The sequence below is a fragment of the Crocodylus porosus genome, unplaced genomic scaffold (genome assembly GCF_001723895.1).
Source record: "Crocodylus porosus isolate Cpor-Errol unplaced genomic scaffold, CroPor_comp1, whole genome shotgun sequence".
Lineage (NCBI taxonomy): Eukaryota > Metazoa > Chordata > Crocodylia > Crocodylidae > Crocodylus > Crocodylus porosus.
In genome coordinates, this window is record NW_017728907.1 from 6,318,484 (window position 1) to 6,337,847 (window position 19,364).

Genomic DNA, 19,364 nt, shown 5'->3' on the forward strand with positions numbered 1-19,364 from the left:
CCCCCCCCCTTTCAAGGACACAGTCAGTTGAATTCCAGCTTCTGTAATCTGCATGTGAAAGTCAGGGGGAGTGTGGGGGTAGAGAGTAATTTAGCATTAGAAAAGCTAGCAATGGCCAAGGGAGAGAAATGTCCTTGGCAGTGTTTTTTCTTATCAGGTACGAGATGCAAACTGTGCAGTTCTAACAATATTTCTAACAACCCAGTGGTACCAAGGAAGGCAAGCCTCAACCCTCCTGTCTCACAAGCCAATGGAAGCCCTGAAACCAAAGGGTTTCTAGACAGCTAACCCACTGTAAAAGCATTATTTCTGTACCCCAACATCGGTATTGCAAGTGTTTGATTCAACATATTGCATATGCTCATGTTGACCCCTAAACTGCCTATCTTCTACTCTCCCTTCCATAAGCTTGGTTTTAGTCTTAAAGCGGTTTAGGTTCTTGGCTTCAGTTAATGGTCATTTAATTTTCTACTGGTGGTGTTTTCCATTTGAAAAAGTTCTTCCTCAGCTTCAGTATTTAGTTCACAAATACATGTTAAAAAATAACCGTATCCCTTCCTCATCGCTATTTTGTTCAGTTAAACAAGCTAAGCTAATTTAATGTGCTTATATATGAAAAGTTCTCCATCGCCTTAATGTTTTTACTGGCTTTTCTTTGTACTTGCTTTGATTAAGTTAATCTTTTTGAACACTGATGACTGTGTACAGTATTATAAACAGGGTCTTAGCAAAGCCTTGTGCAATGGTACTACTGTTTCCTTGTCTCCATTGATTGTAGTCGGTCTGTTATACCCTAGACTTGTATTACCTGCATTACCCAGGTGGTTTGTGGTCATCCTACACCCAAGTCCTAGTCTTCTGCCGCTGTGTCCAACAAGTTCCCTGTCTTATAGATAAGATTCTTGTTACTGTTCCTGAAGTGCATTAGTTTCCATTTACTATTGAACTTCATGATGATTTCCATTGTTCCATTCCACAAGATTATCTGGATCTGTATAACAACCTTTGTTAGCAGTGTCCCAGGTTTGTGAAAGCTGAAATTTTCATAGGATACATCTAATTTCAGTACTGAGGTTGTTTAATAAAAATTAAATGCATTAGGTCCTAAGAGATCACTGAGGGACACCTTTGTTTATTCAGTCAGGTAACAGGTTATGATAAAATGTTTTCCTTTGAGTCATCTCCATCCATCTAATATTTGTAGCAGTGATTCTTGTCCTCTCAATTAGGGTCAAAAATTTCACACAATGCATGGTATTAAATATCTTGAGGAAGTGACATCTGCCATATTTTCAGCAATTGTATGAGTAAACATGTTAAACATGTTCCTTGTGCATCCTATCTCCTAAAATAAGGAACCAAAATGAGATACTGCATATTGATTTTCCCCTCCCTCTTGAGAGCACCAAAGTATAATGGCATTTTCAGAGATTATATAACTTGAATTTCTGATTGTCACACAGGTACATTATAAAAGCCTTAGTTTGTCTGTCCGTAATGCTGTATTTGCACTCTGGTTGTCTGGAACAGTCAATCAGTTCTCCAAGAGCGTTCCAGACGGGAGGCAGTGGTGAAGCGCCATCATGATGGTGGGGACAGACTGGGGAAGCAAGGCAAACGCTGCTGGCCCCTCCTGGTGGGTGGAGTGGGCCCAAACCCCAAGCAGGGGAAGGGTGGGGAGTGGCCTCTTGCTAGGCGGAGGGAGGAGGAGGAGGCCTGAGCCCAACATGGAGGGGGATAGTGGGCCTGGGCCCGATGTGGTGTGGGGGGAAGGGAAGAGCAGGCTCGGGCCTGATGCTGCATATGGGGGTGGAGAGAGAGGAGCAGGCTTGGGCCTGATTTGGCGGGGAGGGGAGGAGCAGGTCTGGGCCCAATGCAACGAGGGGGAGTGGGGCCCGGTCCTGAATGGCGGGGGTGGAGAGGGCTGGGGCGGGGGGCATGGACAGGAGGCTCTGCTCTCCCTTTCCTTCCTCTCCCCTCCCCCCACTCACTGTCATTCTTGATGGGCAATTTTCTAGTACCTTTATTCTCTTCCTCCATTGTATTCACTTTGTCCATTTCGCTGTTTCATTGATTCAGCTATAAAATGGGTGAAAGTACAAAGATAGTCATGTCTAGAAGTACACAGTCTTTTAAATGCTTAGTTTTTACTTTGCTGCTATTGATGGCAGCACAGCAGGAAAACGGAGTGGGGTAGGTCTCCTTGTTTTGTGTATAGCAGTGGCAGTCAACTTTTTTAGCAAGTTTGCCATAAGCTAAGCTCTGTTTCCTCCCTAAATACACTGTTTCCTCCCTGTATACATTCTGATGCCTGCCTCCCTCTTCCTTTCTACTCCCCTGCACTTCCTCTACCTGATAGTTTGTGCCCTGGGGCACCAGAATAGAGGCACTTGATCCTCTGACTGAGAAAGTAGAGGCCAGATTCTGCTGGGAGAGAGGTGTTTTTGTCAAAAGCCAGGTTAACCTTTTTCTGGCCCCACAGCTGCCACAGTATGGCAGAGGAGAATCCAAAGCCATGAATTTGGTGGTGGCTGCAAGGCTAGGAAAGGGTTAAACTACGTCTTGGTCATGACCAGGGGTCTGTGGGTTTTCCCTTGCAGGGGGGCAGATGGAGGGGGCCATGGTGAGGGAGGGAGCAGGACAGGATTGGAGGCTGTGGCTGCCTGGCTGGGGCTGGAATACATGGCCACAGGGCCCAGCTGGGGCAGTGGGACAGAGCCATGAGGGCAGCTGGTTCCCTGCCCCTATGTGTACTCCCTGGGAGGGGTTGGGCAGCAGAGGCACCATGTCAGGATGTATGGGGGAGAAGCACTTGCGTCTCCAGATTTGTATATGGAGTAGGGAGGATGCAGGCTGCCCACTGCGGGGCTTTAGGCCCACTGTCCTGCTGCCTTTCCCCCTAGGGGCCTCCATGGCCCAGTGGGTAGGACCTGATGTGGGAGGCCAGGGCAAGGAGACTTAGTCTGTTGCTTCCGCCACTAGGGACCCTGTGCCAGCCATGATGCTAAAGTGAGGTGGCCCCTGCCTGTCTGGGAAGGGGGGGAGGGTACAAATCTGTGCCATCGCTGCTGCTGGGGAGCATGATACAGCTGGCGTGGGGCTTGCAGGGATGGTGGCACCGAGTCTGCCTGGGTCCTGCCTCCTGGGTTACAGAGACCCCAGGGAGGAAGGCAGCAGGGTGGGGAGCTCCGAGCCCCTCGGTAGGTAGCTCGCGTCCTTCCCTGCCCCTCACAGGCTCTGCTTGCCTCTCGTCTCTGGATGTACCTCCCGAGGGGGGCAGGTTTCATGCTCTGCTGTGGCCACAGTGGTCACTGCATCCTGTGTGGCTGCCAGGGCTTAGGGTCTGTTGGCTGGCTGTGGCTGGCACCTGTGGAGTGGGGAGTGGGTAGGATGCAGCTGCCCGGTCCTGTAGCTCTGGCAGCTAGTGGCCCCCTTCAGCAGGGGTGGGGGGCGTCTGGGGGCTCCGGTTCGGGAGTGAGGGGTCTCGGTGTTGCAAAAATGTTGCGGTTCGTTTCTCGGGAGGCGAAGAACTCTCAGACACACTATTAGCAACACAAAAGGTATATTTGCAAATAGGGTCAGAGTGAAGACAAAAGACCACACTCTGCCCTCAGGGAAAACTCTCAGCTGGCTTTTATCCTCTCTCTCCTGAGCACGTGTGCAGAAGCAGGAACTCTTACAACTCATTTCCGGTTCATACAAACATATATGTAAATACGTCACTTCATACGTTCCATGTGCATTATAATTAACTACTTAAGTATGCGGGGCAGATAGGCTTATATGCATTAGCTAATTACGCATGCTTAGAAAAGCTCTCCAGGTTACCAAAAGTTCAAACCCCCCCTTTCCCAAGGACACAGTCAATTAAATCATAGCCTTTGTAGTTTACAAGAGTAGAGGCAGAGGAGTTTGAAGGTATGTGTGATTTAGTGTTACAAAGAGATGTCCTTGGTGGTGTTTCTGCTTATCAGGTACGAGATACAAACTGTGCAGTTTTAACAACACTCTATTCACTATACATTTTTAATAATATTTCTATTTTAATAATATTTCTAACATCGGCAAGGACAGGGAAGCTGTGACTCGGGAGTGAGGGGCACCAGCAGGGTTGGGAGTGTGGGGGGCTATGGGTTGGGAGTAAGGGCACTGGCAGGGTTGTGGGGCTGTGGTTTGGCAGTGAGGGGCAATGACATGGGCACAGGGCCGTCCCTGGGTGGGTTGAACCAGAGCAACCACCCTGGGCCCTGCGCTTTGGGGAGCCTCATAGACAGTGCTGTACAGGCCCACACACTTGCTGCTGAGTGCTGCTGGCATAGGCCCCCCCTCTCGCCTCACCCCAGGCCCTGCACACTGCTAGGGATGGCTCAGTGGGCAGGATACTGGCATATCAGGGCTACTGAGCACCACAAAGGGAGACAGCTACAGCTGGACCCACATCCTGTAAATGAAGGGGAACCTCTGATTTTGTATAATTAAAAAAGTGAAATCAAACACCAAAATTATATAGTTATTTAGAATTTATTTTATTACAGTGATGCACTGGTAGGCTTCCAAATTGCATTAAAATGTTAAATATATCAACAAAAGATTGTGTTCAACTGATACCTATGTATATGGTGGTGTTTCATTTTAATCATGGAAAAGCAGGTACTGTGGGTTTTTTAATCGGATAATTTTTGTTTTATTTAATTTTATTTTTATTGGAGAATTTGGCCGTGATACTGTGACACCTGTTCCATGTGGCTGGAAGCCTGAGTGCATGAGGCTTCAGTGCCCCACACAGTAGTTGTCTGTGTCACTTCTCACATGTGCTACTGGATGGCCACCCCGGTGTTGAATTTCTCCCTGAAAAAGAAAAAAAAAATGTTTTATCAACAAGATGTTTATCCTTCTGACACATTAAAAGAACATTATCCTCATTTTAGTTTAGCAAAGTTGTCTATGCAGAGCTTTGAAATTGGGTCCTTGAAGTGAATGAGAATGAAGTTCATACTACATTTACAAAAGTGCATTTTAAGTATTTTATTATCATTAATTTAAACTCAAATGAGTTTTTGGGCCAGATCTGGACTGTAGGGCTTTGGCTGTGGACCACTACCTCTGTTTCAGTGTGGCCAGTACCCAGCCAATTCTAGGTGCTAACAATGACCAAAACAATAAATTCTCTGGCAGCTTTTAGTTCATGCTTATACTGCAGCTCCAGCAGTCACAATAACAGGGTTGAGTGCAGTGGCATTAACTCCTTGGCTGCTGGCAGCTGCTGCAAAAAACCCCATGGACTGGATGACCCATCTCTGATTTAACATAATGAAAAGTTAATACAGTACATTTTTAATTTTTCTAGTTCACCTTTTAGGTCAGGGCAGGCAAGAATTTTGGGTGGAGGGCAGCTTACCCAGTTTTGGCAGGCCGTCAAGGGCCGCATGGGTAGCCCCGCCCCTTGACAGGTGCCCAACTCCTGGGTCACCATCTTGGGACCAGTGTCCCAAGGCCAGCATTGGTGAGGCCAAAAGCGGGGCACAGGTTGACAGGGGTCTGTGGAGCCAGGCTAGGCTGTACCAGCAGGGAGAAGGGGGAGCTGGCACGGCTCTATAGAGCCCCTGCTGGCTGGGACCCTGTGCTCCTGCCATCCTGCTCTGGGCGCTGCCAGCACTAGCCCAGGGTCACCAATGCAGGCCCCGTGCTCCTGTTAGCTCCCCACCCCTTCACTCCCAGTGCCCCCCAGCCTCGCGGTACAGGCAGAAGGCAGCACACAGCCCTGACCCCCTGCTTGCCGGCAGGAAGAAGCTGGTGCTGAGTGCAGGGAAGAGCAGCCCCTTGCCTGCCTCATGGCCAGTGCTCCCTGCTGCAGGCGCTTGCAGCCCACACAGGGCTGTCTGGAGCAAGCACAGGCAACCCCACGCAGGCTGCAAGAGGCTACAGTGCAGGCTGCCAGCCATGGGGTGAGTGAGGGGCCGCTTTTCCCTGCACTCAGCACCAGCTTGTAACCTGGCCCCGCTGCCAGCCTGGACCCTGTGCTGGCTCTGGGCTTGCCTGTCAGGGCTGCATGTGGTGGCAGCAGCTGCAGCGCCCCCCCACCAATGCTGCGCTGGGCAGTGTTGGCTGCTGCTGCCTGCTCAGAGCTCGGGCGCTGGGCAGCCCAGAGGTGGCAGTGGCCAACACTGCACTGCTCGGCATGGCAAGCGGTGGGGGGGCTGTGCATAGCCCCAACAGGCAAGTCCAGAGCCGGCGTGGGGCCCAGGCTGGCAGTGGGGCTGGGTTACAACCTGGTGCTGGGGAGGGGGAGGGAAATGGCCGTGCCCAGTGCCTTGTGTTGCAGCCACTTGCAGCCCATGTGAGGCTGCTGGTGCCTGCTCTGGATAGCCCCACATGGGCTGGGAGCAGCTGCAACAGGGAGGGCTGCCATGGGGCGGGGGAGGGGCCACTTTCCTCCACCCGGGAAAGGAGCCCAGGGAAAAGCTGGGGGGCAGGGGAGGAAGCAGCCCTTCCTCCACCCTATGGCCAGTGCTGCATGATGCAGCTGCTCACAGCCCACACGGGGCTGTCCTGAACAGGCACAGGCAGCCCCAGGCACGCTGTGAGCGGTTGCAGTGCGTGGCGCTGGACATGGGGCGGGCTAGCGAATGGTTTCCTGCCTCCCCAATGCTCAGCTTCTCCTTGGGCTCCTTCCCTGCCTGGGGTCCTCCCCTGCCCTTCCCCTGCCCCCTTTTCCCCCTTACCTGAAGTTCCAGTGTGGGGCAGCCATGTGGTCACAGGCCAGAAGTGGGGCAGCTTGGAGCTTCTGGCTGGGCCCTGTGGGCCCTGCTGTTTTGGGAGCCCACCAGGCTTTTCCTGGGTCCTACTGCCCTTGGTTCCTATAGTTTTTGATAAGAACCAAGGGCAGATAAATACTAATTTTTAAAATTTTTTTAGGGGCCTTGTGGGCTGGATTTGTCCCACGACCCAGATTTTGCCCACCCCTGTTTTAGGTTCATGAGCTGTCATTTGGCTCTTTTTACAAGTATTAAAATGTATACTACAATATGAATATTAAAAATAAGCATATAATGTATTCTGCTTTTTTAAGTGGACTTTTTGTTTAACTGCGTAACAATGTCTGTTTCTTTTCCTGTTGCATATATGGTAAGAAACATTGATTATCTATGTACATGTTAGTTAAACTTAGTGGGGAGCAAAAAGGTGGTTTTTTTTATATACTTTCTAATATAACTGTACTGTACTATTTTTAAAATGTACATACTGCTTCAGTACTTTAATATATTTTTCATACAGATGTGTTCAAGTCATTGTACTATTTATATTTTTTTGACCTCTCTGTCTCTTCCCCCTCTTCATAGTCTGGTGAAATAATCTTTATTTCTGTTACGTGGACACCGTTAGAAGAAGGAAGGGTCCGAGAACTGATAACATTTGTTGTTAATGGCATTGTAAAACATCAGGCTATATTGTTGGGTGTGGCCGAGCAGCCTGAGAGAAAAAAGGTAAGTAGGTTTTTAGTTAAAAATTCTGTTTGTTACGTTAACTTTAACTTTTGGCTTTAACGTCACAAAATTTTGGGCTGGCTTCCAGGAATTTTCTTTTAGTATGTAAATGAATACATTTTTGTTGCCCCTTGAGAGACTACGCTACTGGAGTATTTGCTCCCATAGTCCAAGTGATCCAAATTTGCTGTTAGGCCCCTGGCACATAGAATCAAAGAAGATTAGGGTTGGAAAGGACCTTGGGGGAGGTCATCTAGTCCAACTCCCTGCTCAAAGTAAGACCATCCTCAACTAGATCATCCCCGCCAAAGCTTTGTCTAGCCAGGTCTTAAAAAGTTCCAAGGATGGAGATTCCATCACCTTTGGGTAACCTGTTCCAGTGTTTTATAACCCTTCTAGTGAGAAAATTCTTCCTAATATCTAACCTAAACTTCCTTTGCTGCAACTTGAGACCGTTGTTGCACTTAAGACATGATTAGCTGGTTAATTGTGTCTTAAGTTGTTACCAGGCTACACATTACATTAAAAATATTTAATAATTAGAGGTGCACCAGTGTATCGGTTGCATATTGGATCGGCCCCAATTAAAAGGAAAATTTAACGTTATTGGCTTTTTTGGGCTGGTATAGCCAATAACGTCATGGATAATAAATGCAGTGTGCCAGGCAGCCAGAAATGCAGCCAGGCAGCTTGGAGCAGTGCCCTGCAGATGAGTGTGGTAGGGGGAGGATAGGGGGAAACAGGCATTGGGGTGCAGATCAAGGCCCCCAGGGTAGAGGCAGCGGGCCAGGGGCAGGCACTGCCCAAGAGCAGGACAGCAGCTGCTCCCCATTGTTCCCTGCTCCCCTGCCCTCCTGTCACAACCCAGTGCATCAGGGAGCAGAGGAGCTGTGCAGAAAACCTCCTTGCCGCTGCCCCGATGACACACCTCCTGGGTGCCCCTCAAAGTAGCAACAGGTCCTGGAGGCACATCTCCAGGGCAGTGGCAGGGGCAGGGGGGAAGCTTGCACAAGTAAGGAATCCCTGTACAGGTCTCCAGCTGTGCCGGGTCGCGCCCACTGGCTCCTAGGGGAGGAAAGCGAGCTCAAACCCACAGCCCCAGGTACAGATCTGGGGGGTGCGGTTCCCCCCTACCCCCCAGGAGTACATAGGGCAGCAGGAAGCCGGATTTCCCTCTCCCCTAGACAAGCCACCTGAGGCCCTGTCTGCTCCCTGCTGGGGCCCTGCAGCTGCATATTGCTGCCCCGGGCCCCAAGCTCCATCCAGCTGGACAGTAGCCTCAGCCCTGCTCAGCTCCCTCCCTACAGGGTCTTCAATCCCCTTCCTGTGTCCCACCCCCCAGTACTTACCTGCTGGAAGTGCTCTGCAGGCTGCCTGGGACTATGTGCATGTCTATGCATGTGGTGCCCCCTGTCTTTCCACCTTCTTCCCGCTCCCTCCCAGATCCCTGAAGGCTGGAACTCTGCCAGCCTGCAGGGAGCTTATTGAAAATGGCAAAATCTGCGGGTTTCTCTGGTAAAACGAGAAATCTGCATTTGCCTCTGGTAAAAGGCAAAATCCGTGGTTTACTCTGTTTTTTCCATGGGAAATAGAAAACCCAGATCCCATGTAATAAGGCATGTTGGGATCTGATGCTGGATCCCACAATCATGCCTCCTGCTATGCATGTGTAGCATGGCAGGAGGTGCAGTTTAGGGAATTCTGCATCAGATCTCATTGTACCTTCACTTGCATATCTGTCAGGGACCTTGAAGCACAGTGTAGAACAAAGAAAGAAAATTCTAAGGAATAAAGAATTGTGAAGGTGGAGAATTTTGGAGTACAGCTGCTTTAACTTCTTTTCCAGATTTTGTTTTATATCAGTTGTTTTGTATAGTAGCATTGTGTTTTAGTGTACAAGATCGGTATTTTACAGTTAGGGTACTGGCTGCTGCAGCATATGGGTGGTTGGTGCTTCCTTTGTCCTTTTTCTTTTATATCATGTTTGTGTTTTAAAGGCTGAAAATAAGTTTGCATTCTAGTAATAATATGATTTTTGTACTAGTCTGTTTCTAGAAGTTTATTTTATATGCATAAGCAGAAAGAAACGTGTTCATCTGGAAACTCTAATAGTGTTGTTGATTGTTTTTCTCTTTTTTTTTTCCAGAAGAGTCTTGGGGATGGTATAAGAAGGAAAAATCCTTCTGAAGCATCTATTACTACGAGAACTAGAAAAACCCAGTCAAATATTAAAAGAGTTAATAAAACCTTTCGTGTTTCTCAAAAAGCAGATAAAGTTAGAAGCCCACTCCAGTCCTGTGAAAATTTGGAAATAAGGGAAGATGATGTGTCCTCAAGAAACAAGTCTCCTCTCACTTTAGAAAACAATCTGCCTGTATCCCCAATCAGTCCTGTGTTGCAAGAAGGTAATGATTTCATCTGCACTCCTCTCTCAATGAGACGATCTACTACCTATTCAGTTCTTCATACAGCTGTAAATGGAGAGATAATATCGGAAACAGATGCCTGTAGCATTAAGAAATCATATAATGAGGAAACAAAATCTGCAAGTTCACACAACTCTTCCATTGAATCAATAAAAGCACATAGGTCAGATAATAAAGTAGTTCTTAATGGTATGCTTTCATCCGTTTGTACTCCAGAGAGGTCAGCAGCTTTGCCCATTTTAACTGATAAGAGATTTTTAAGTCCCGATTCTTTTATAAATGACAGTTATCAAGGTAATGTTGATGTTGTTCCAGAGCAAATTGTTCCAATTCTGTCACCTGAGCAGTTTGTAAGAGAGAGTTTCTCAGCTATACAGTGTGTTTCTCAACTCCATGAATCAGTGTTGCCATCATCCTCCTCCAGTGGGGAGGTCTGCCAGACAAATAGGCCAAAATGGGAAGAAAATCAAGAAAAGAAGGTAATAGCTCTGCACATAGCAAGAGACTTTTCAAATGATGAAGTTCTTGATGATGCATATACAGTGAAATCTCAGTTAGTTAACTATAACAAACCTAAACAAAATCATCTAAGTTTTCCCAATCCCATTTGTAGTCACTCCCAAAGCCAAAAACCAAAGAAACGTCCGGTGCTTTCTGCTACTGTCATTAAAAATAAGCCTGAGGCTACTGAAGGAAAAGTGATACAGACAGGTAATTCAAAATCTAGGAAATGCCTTAATGGTGCAATAATGGAATGTGCAAGTGTGGTTCCTGGACATCCAGAGGCAGAAATATATCAGTACCTTCCAGTTATAGAGTCTGTTTCAGGTGAAATTAAAGATCACAAAGATGAAGGAAGTTCATCATCCACTGGATCAGCTTCACTTTGCCGTAAAAGGAAAAGTGAGGTATTTTTTGGAGACCATAAAGCTGTAGCTCCAGAGTGCACAGAAGAAACAGAAACCAAAAGGATCTTTATATCTTGCATGGACAATAAAGAACAGACTACTCAAAGGCTGCCAGTCTCCAAAAGCTTCACCAACAGAGAGAAATTAACTTGGAGAAAGAAAGCTGGTAAGCCTTTTTCTTTTATGTATTTCCAAATTAAAAGAAAATTAACTTAATGTAGGAAGATGTAGCATATTCAGTTTTCTGGCCGCAACTGTTCAGTTTTTAAATCTTTTTCTACCATGAGTTCTCACAATAACCATGTGGGAGTAATATATTTTCTGCATTATATAAATGGGAAAACCTGGTTCAGAGTAAAGTTAAGTGCCAAGTTTTGGACTTTCTTTATTCATCTGCTTGGAACTCAGGTGTTTGTAACAGCAATGGAAAATATTAAGGCAGTAGTTGAGAAATCCACTCAATGTACAGTTCACTGTGTAGTGAATTACACTTCACAGATTTTGTTTACATGTTTTGCATGGCATTGAAATCCTATCTTCAATGGCTAAGGGATATTGAATGTACTGCTACATCCATAAATTCCAAAACTCGTGGTCCCCTAGTCACTTCATGGCGCTTACCTTTCTTATAATCAGTTCTTTCCCAATGTCACAATTTTCTAACTCTTCGGTATGTTTACACTCGCATTGCTTGAAATATAAGTTTAGTTTGAAAACATCTTGGTGTATGTTTTTTCAAATGAAAGACGTTGTGAAGCTAACCCTGTTAGTTTTCCGAACTTGTTGTAGGGTCTGAAAGTTTAAGAAGAATTTTTCTGCTGTTGTACAAATATATCTGTAAAGGTTCCCTAGGTAGAAAGCTGCCTTTATTTTTACCTCTGCAGTCCTGTTGCTCTCAAAACATATTGACTGTTTGTTTTTGGTTCCTGTACACAAATTGAGCATTATCTTGAAACCAGTGGTGTTTCTGCACGCAACCTTGCAAATGGAAGCTTACAAGCAATTTCTGTGCGTGTGAGCAGGAAAGAAATCCAATTCACTCGCCTAGGGAGGTCATGGTTCTATTCAGCAGATGGAAGAAGCCTTACCTTTCTCTTTGACAAAAGCAGTTGGTGAATGCGGGATCCCGTACCCCAGCACAGGGTCCAGCTTGGCGGTCTCTGCTCCCCAGCACCAATTGGCACTGCTGCAATTTGAGCACCTTGAGGGCTCCACTGAGTCACCCTGTCTCCTCCACGTATACACCCCTCCCCATCGTGTGTGTGTGTGTGTGTGTGTGTGTGTGTGTGTGTATACACACCCCCCCGCTTTGGCTCCCAGGAGCCCCAATAGTGAGACAGGACACTGCAGAGGCCTGCTACTGAGTCTATCCCCTATAGACAGAGGCTGGCCCTGTCTGGGAGTGCCCTTGTGTGGCACCATCCCTTGGGTAACCAACCACCAGCTCATTCTTTGTGGCCACACAGCACCTTCGCCCACCACTGCTAGCAGGCACCTGGGCCTGCCGCACGCAGCCTGGGCCTTGGTGGCAGCAGTAGCAGCAGCAGCAGCATGTTGAAGGCAATCCTGGCCTGCCCCTCCCTGGCTGATCCCTGCCCTAGGCAGGAGAGGTATTATTCAGCACAGTGCGCTGCTGCTGCCTTCCAACCACTCCAGGACTTTTGCTTCAAATTTTCACCAACTGCCCAAGACACCCAGAGGGCCTATGAAATCAGGGACTGTCCTGACCAAACTGGGACATATGGTCACCCTACTTATAATACAGTGAACACAGGCCCTATGTGTTTTGTCCAGCATCATATCTAATAACCAACAAAATGAATAAAGGGAGTCAAAGCTACAATCCTTAATTGCTTTGCTTTCTAATGGCAGTTTACCTTTATAACTGATGCATGATCTTTAACATTTTAGGTTCATCTCTTCAGAAAGCATCCAAAACTAATAACAGGACAACTAAACCTGTGGTTGGTGTGGCACAGTCTCACCTGACCTTTGTCAAACCATTAAAAACAGGTAGGCAAATTTTCAATATCTACAGTTGAGAAGAGAAATTTTTCTTTAAATGAATCTTAGAATTGTTTAATTTCTATTAGAGATGCACCTACATTGAGGTACAGGCCTTTGTTTAATCCTTCCTAAAGTAACAAGTTACTGCACAAAATAGATTTCTGATGATCAGAGGAGTAAAACTTTGGGACGGTCTTCCAAGCAAAGTTGTGGATGGTAGGAGCGTGGAACATGAATCTCTTTCAGATTCAACTGGATATGTTTATGGAAGCAGTGGTGTGATGGAACAGGGAATTCTGGTTCAACACAGTGTGGGATATGAAGTAATGTATTTTGTGGTCTTCAGGTTGGGGTATAAAGGCACACCCTGGGGAATTACGCAATTTTGTGCATAAAAGACGTAACTGTGCATAATTGCATACTTTAACCATGGTTGGCTCTGTGACTTGGAAGCACAGAGCTGTGAGACCATACAGTTCGGTAAGTGGGGAGAGGCACTCCTGTGGAGTGGGGGGAGCATGGGGTTTGTGGATGGGTATTGGCCATGCGCCCCCAGGCTGGGCTGGCTGACTCAGTGCCTCTACATGGACTTTCAGCACACCAGTGGGAAGCTATGTGTGGAGGTATGGAGCCTGTCCAGCTTGATGCATCCACATGCTGCTTCTTGCTAGATTGCTGGAAGACCCATGTGAAGGGCTGGCCTGGCCTGATGACGTATGGATCGGGAGCCATATGCCACCAGGCTGGGCAGGAAGCTGCATGTGGAAGCACAGTCATGCTCTATTGGGCTGAGCGGGCTCTTGCTTGCCTCCACCTGCATTTTCCTGCTGTAGTGTTGGAAACCCCAGGTAGAGGCACGGAGCCTGCCTGGCTCAGTGGCATGCAGCTACTGGTCCACGTGCATCTACTGGTCCACAGGCCAGGAGTGGGCTGAGCCAGCCAGCTCCATGCTTCCATATGGGGTTTTCAGCACTCCAGCGGGAAGCTGCACACAGAGGCACAGAGCCCACCTGGCCCAATGGCACATGGCTCCTGCCTCCAGTGCTGCAAGCCCCACATGCTGGCCTCCAATTCCAGCGCTGAAGATTTCAGAGAAGTGTACAAGTATTTCAGATCTCTGGCTGGAGAGCAGAAAAGTCTCCTCAAAGGCAAGCTTTCTAGCCAGGGTGTGATATGGAGCTGCTCCTTTGGCTCCCATCTACTCTTTTTTGCCAGATAGGTTGTCTCCAGTGGATGCCATGTAGGCTTGGATCCGGGCTTTGGGAGGCTTCCACAAGAATGCCCTTGAACAGCTGTAGATTCTCTTTTTGTGTTGGGAGAGCGGTGTTTTTCCTGGCACGGATGTAATGCCTGTCTGTAGCCAGAGGGTTTGCTGGTTGCCTACTGGGGCCAAGAGGAATTTCCATCCCCATGAATGCTACTGGCTTCTACTGGGTTTTTTTTGTTTTTTACTTTCATCTAAGTCATTACAGTCTTGGCCATGTGTAAGATGTGGGGGAGGAAGGGGTTGAAGTGGGAGAGAAGAGTTGTGACTGGGTTGTTCCGATGCTTCTGCCAGTACATAAAAAGAAGAAAACAGAGGTTTCTTGTTAGAAGTGTTTTGGTCTCCCACTGATTTCTTTGGGACCAGGAAGGAATTTTTCCTCCTGATTAGACTATTGCGGGGGGAGGGGAAGGGAAGGTTTTGTCACATTCCTCCTAGGATGCTCTGAGCATATATGAATCAACCCTATTGTTGCAGTGGCTGGAATTGGCAGTGGTCCGATCTCCCTTTTTTTTCCTGATGGCATTTTTATATATTTGCTACTGAGTTTGGAAATTCTTTGGGTTAGCAATTGCCTGTGAATTCATGGGTCAGAACTCAATGGTCTAGGTCAGGGGTCAGCACCTACGGCCTGCAGGAACTATTGGATCCGGCTTGTGGACGCGGGGCTTTGGTGAGGGAGGACTTTGACTGTGGGTGCTTTGCCTGTGCTGTGGTGGGTCATTCTGGCCTGTGGTTGGAAAAGGTTGCTACCCCTGGTCTGAGGCAACTTCCGGTCTTGCTTTCACAATTAGTTTGGTCAGTCTAAGGTAGGGGTGGCCAACCCCCAGCATGCATGTTAGAAGTGACATGGGCAGCCTCTCTGTCATCCAGCAGAGATGGCAGGGAAGAGAAAGCAGATCAACAGATTGGGAAGGGGTTAGGGTGGCACTTGAGGAGGTTGCAGAGCTTAGTTTATGGCACACCTGCCTTTAAAGGTTGCCTCCCACTGGCCTAAGTTAAACACTGCTCTCATCCAGTTCTGCCTTTAAGTAGAGCCAAGTAGTACTTAACCTTTTGGCCTTGTGGACCAGTTAAATGGTACAGAACTGGTCTATCTTATATTGGTGTCCTGGATTGGGTTCCAGCCTGGTCCTGCACATCTGATCTGGAACACAGAGCCATGTTATCTGGTTTTCAGGGCTCCTTATAGGTTCAGGAGTTTGGCAGCACTGTCCCTGCTGCCAAATTTTTAGACCCTTGGGGAGCATCGTAGGCTGGATGACACTGCTTTGCTGGCCAGTGGTTAAGCAGTCTTGAAGTAGAATGGACTAAAAGCAATAATAGTACCTTTCATAACTGAATAATATTCATAACTGTCAGTGTCTGTTGAAAATATTTTCCAATTTGCTATCAGCTTACTATTCCAGATATGACTGGAAGGAGGTTCAGCTGTGGAGCACATTAGTTGTGTGCTCCCACAACACTTGTGGTGCAAAGTAGATCCCATTGTGTCTTATTGTCGGTACAGAGGGAACCTCATCCTAGGCTTCTTCTGTACCAGCATGAAACAAACTTGCTGCTGGGAGTGCTCTCAGCTGATTGGCTGCCAACCATGGAGGCACCCCACGTACCTGCTGTGGCTGGGAGATGGCCACTGTGATCCTTCTGCCCTGGCAGTTTCATGTACCTCTGGGATGAGGGGACTGCCGGGAAGCACACTACAGGAACCCAGTGTCTGCAGCTATGGGACTGGTCCTGGGAGCTGCAGGGTGCTGCTGGGACCCAGAGACAGCAGCTGCTGAGGCTGAGTGTCCCTAAGTGTTGTGGTACTCTGCCCCAGCTGGACAAGGTGCACCTCTGTGGCTTGGAGCCCACAGCTGACAGGGCTCCCAACTGCAGGAGAACCCCTGCTTCATGTGCAGATTAAAGTTTGACAGCAACTAACTATAAAGTTAGTACACATTTTCACAGTCTGAGTGCATCTACACAAGATGTTTTCTGCAGAGTAGACTTCTTAGCTCTGCAGTAAAGTGTCTCTGTCTACAAGTGTGGAGCTATTAGGTTGGCATAAGCTAACTCTGCCATAGGTTAGAACTGCCAAATACAAGTACTATCCTATAGCGGAGTTACTCTGCCAAAATGCATGTGTAGGTGCTGATGGGGTTGGCTGCAGTACAATGGTACTTCAGTGCTGGGGCTGCCTTCTGGCTAGCCCCTCTGAAGCACTTTGAGCCAGGTTGTAGCAGACTTGGACTAGCAGGCTGACCCCTGGGGCTCTGTCAGCCAGGGCTGCGCCACCCTGGCTCAACCTGTTGCAGTCCCAGGAGCGCATGTAAGATGCTACCCTTGGGAGCAATAAACTCAAGCGGGAACTATATCAGAGTTTATTCAGTCAAATTAATTTTATGTGTAGACATACCCACTTAATAGCTGGTTGGAGCTCTTTATTGTGACTTTGCTTGTGCAGCTGGTCTCAAGGTAACTGTACAATTAACTAATCAGTCACACAATTCCTGTACATTGTAGAGGGGACCTGCGATTTGGCATATGGCATTGGAGAAGATCTGTGGTGCAGTTTATTATAGGCAAAAATGTGGTTATACTTTAGTGGTGTAGGTTGTAGCTGTGTTGGTCTAAGAACGTAGGAAGACGAGGTTCTTTGGATAAAGCTGATATCTATTATTGGGTAAATCTGATAGATATTGGGTTATAATTTAGAGGTTTTATTGCGTTTATTTAAAGACTCTAGATTACTTGATATTTGTTGCACTGTAAAGTATTATGTAATAACAAAAATAGATATGAGCATAGCTGTTGTTTTCTCACTAGCTTTATTGATGACATGAAAGAATACAGTAAATGAACAGTGGCATGTTGTTATTCGTACTTTTCTTATGCTAACTCAGACAGTTTTCATAAAAATGAAATGTGAATAACTTTCTGAAACATGATTTACATTTTCTTCCTAACATGAACTTTACTTTGAATCACTTCTCTATAGCTTATGCTTTTTTTTCCTCTTAAGTCATTCCTAGGCATCCAATGCCTTTTGTTGCTAAAAATATGTTCTATGACGAACGCTGGAAAGAAAAGCAGCAGCGAGGCTTCACCTGGTGGTTGAATTATATACTTACTCCTGATGACTTTACTGTAAAAACAAACGTCTCACAAGGTACAGTACATAAATAGAAATTATGCATTCCTGCCCAATTTATGGAAGACTCAAACATCAGTGAAAGATATATAGTGGTTAAATTTTCTTCAAGTATTATTTTATTAACTTAGGAGTCCAGTAGCCAAAAACTAGTATTTAAAGTAACATACATACAATAAGCTTGAGTGGAACCCTCTAGTAAGAATAATCTCTATTCATATATATCTTACGGTTTTTCATTCTTCACCTTTTGGTCTAAGATTGAAATGAGATGCAAATGGATCATCATTACAACTTCCAGCGATAATTTGATTATTTCAGTTGGGTATTATTTTGTCCAAAGAGAGACCCTTCAGGAAATTCTGAAGTGCTGTCTTCTAACAGTTTTGTATACTTCTGTGTTTTTTTGTGTATTCTTCATCTTAGAATATTGTTTTCTTTGAAAGCTTTAGATTTAAAAACCTTAGGTGATTCTAATGTATTGATTTAATTAAATAGATGCTAATAAACAAATGGTAAGAACCTAGGCTATCTTTCAGGTGTCTGAGTTTTAATTCCTGAAAATCCATTAATGTATCTATTTGTGTAATGGCCTGTCATTTAGTCTTAGAATAAAGTCATAGGAAACAGTGAGGAGGAGGACTAACTTACCTTTTTTTTGTATAAGCAGTTTTTCAAGCACTGTAATGGGTTTGAATAGGATCAGACTTGGGTGCCAAAGTCTATTTAGGTGTGTACTTGGTGGAGTTGGATCTGGTCATGGATGTTTGAAGTAAGGAACTGGATGAGCTAATTGTCCTCAGAAAGTTTTGATTTATTCTAATGCAGAGTTTTGTTATGCCAGATACGTTTTGTCAAGTGGTGTGTGTCTGTGTGAATTTTTGATTAAAACGGAAGTAGTAAGCTTGTAAAACAGATGTATAATATGCTTTTATCTTTTAATCAGTAAACGCAGCTGTCCTTGTTTTGGGAGCAGAGAATTATAAAGCTAGTGTTCCTAAAGCACCAACAAAAGATGAAATGTCCCTGAGAGCTTATACTGCTCGATGCAGGTTGAACAGACTACGACGTGCAGCTTGCCGTTTGTTTACCTGTGAAAAAATGGTTAAAGCTATTAAGAAGCTGGAAGTTGAGATTGAAACTAGGCGCTTGCTAGTTCGAAAAGATAGACACCTTTGGAAAGATATTGGTAAGAAACTATAAATATTATTTTTATTATTTTCAATAAATATAGAAATTGTACTTGGAATGCACATTGAATGTATTATGATCTATTAGAGAGATAAAACGATCAATTGGCTTTAGCACAACGAAAACCATTTGAAACAGGTTTTTTTTTTTATTTTTATTTTTATTTTTTTTACATATTATCATTCTATTGCAGGGGAAAGACAGAAAATCCTCAATTGGCTTTTATCTTACAACCCTTTGTGGCTACGTATAGGCCTAGAGGTGAGCACGCAATTTTTAAATATACGTAATTATGTGCCTTCATTTGAAACGGGTTCTCTTGTTAAATTTCTTGTTCAAAAAAGTTATCCAGGCCATTCTAATTTTTTTTGTTGCTAACCTAGCAATATCATTTTTAAATTCATGTTTGCCAAGTATACCTTTTAAAAAAATAAAAGTAAAATAAAGGTAAACCTGGCAAGGTGATGCATGCACACAGTTGTGTGTGTGTGTGTGTGTGTGTGTGTGTGTGTGTGTACACACACTTGTATACATGTTCACAATCTCTCTCTCTCTCTCTCGATCCTATGATCCCTGCTGACTTCCCGCTTCTGGGGCGGAGGGCTGGACTCGATGATCATCCAAGGTCCCTTCCAGCCCTAATGTCTATAAAATCTATGCAATCTTACATAATTCAATATATTTGACTGGGCAATTTTAAAAGTGCCTTTTTGTGAGGAATAATTGCAGAATGATCCTGGACACTATATCCCCTTCTATTACTTTAATTTAACCCTTTAGTAATTGCTGGCCAATTTTAATGCATATGGTACAACTACCTTGGACTGGTTAGAGAGTTCATCACCAGGGATCCTAGTTTTCCCTGATTAAAAAACCAGCATCCCCAGTGTGCCCAGGGATCCTGCACCCTTCAAAGCAGTGGCAGGTTCTGGAGGTGTGTTGCTGGGG

The 19,364-nt window shown here is 45.9% G+C and overlaps 1 protein-coding gene across 1 annotated transcript in view; it reads left to right on the plus strand.

The window, feature by feature from the left end:
- The window catches only part of ASPM (abnormal spindle microtubule assembly), a 68,029-nt gene that overhangs the window by 14,217 nt on the left and 34,448 nt on the right, over positions 1-19,364 (plus strand). Inside the window, exons 3-8 of the mRNA XM_019530569.1 lie at positions 7,341-7,484; positions 9,631-10,984; positions 12,730-12,831; positions 17,097-17,243; positions 18,172-18,414; positions 18,610-18,677. Coding sequence (XP_019386114.1) covers positions 7,341-7,484; positions 9,631-10,984; positions 12,730-12,831; positions 17,097-17,243; positions 18,172-18,414; positions 18,610-18,677 — 2,058 coding nt within the window. The remainder of the gene's footprint in view (positions 1-7,340; positions 7,485-9,630; positions 10,985-12,729; positions 12,832-17,096; positions 17,244-18,171; positions 18,415-18,609; positions 18,678-19,364) is intronic.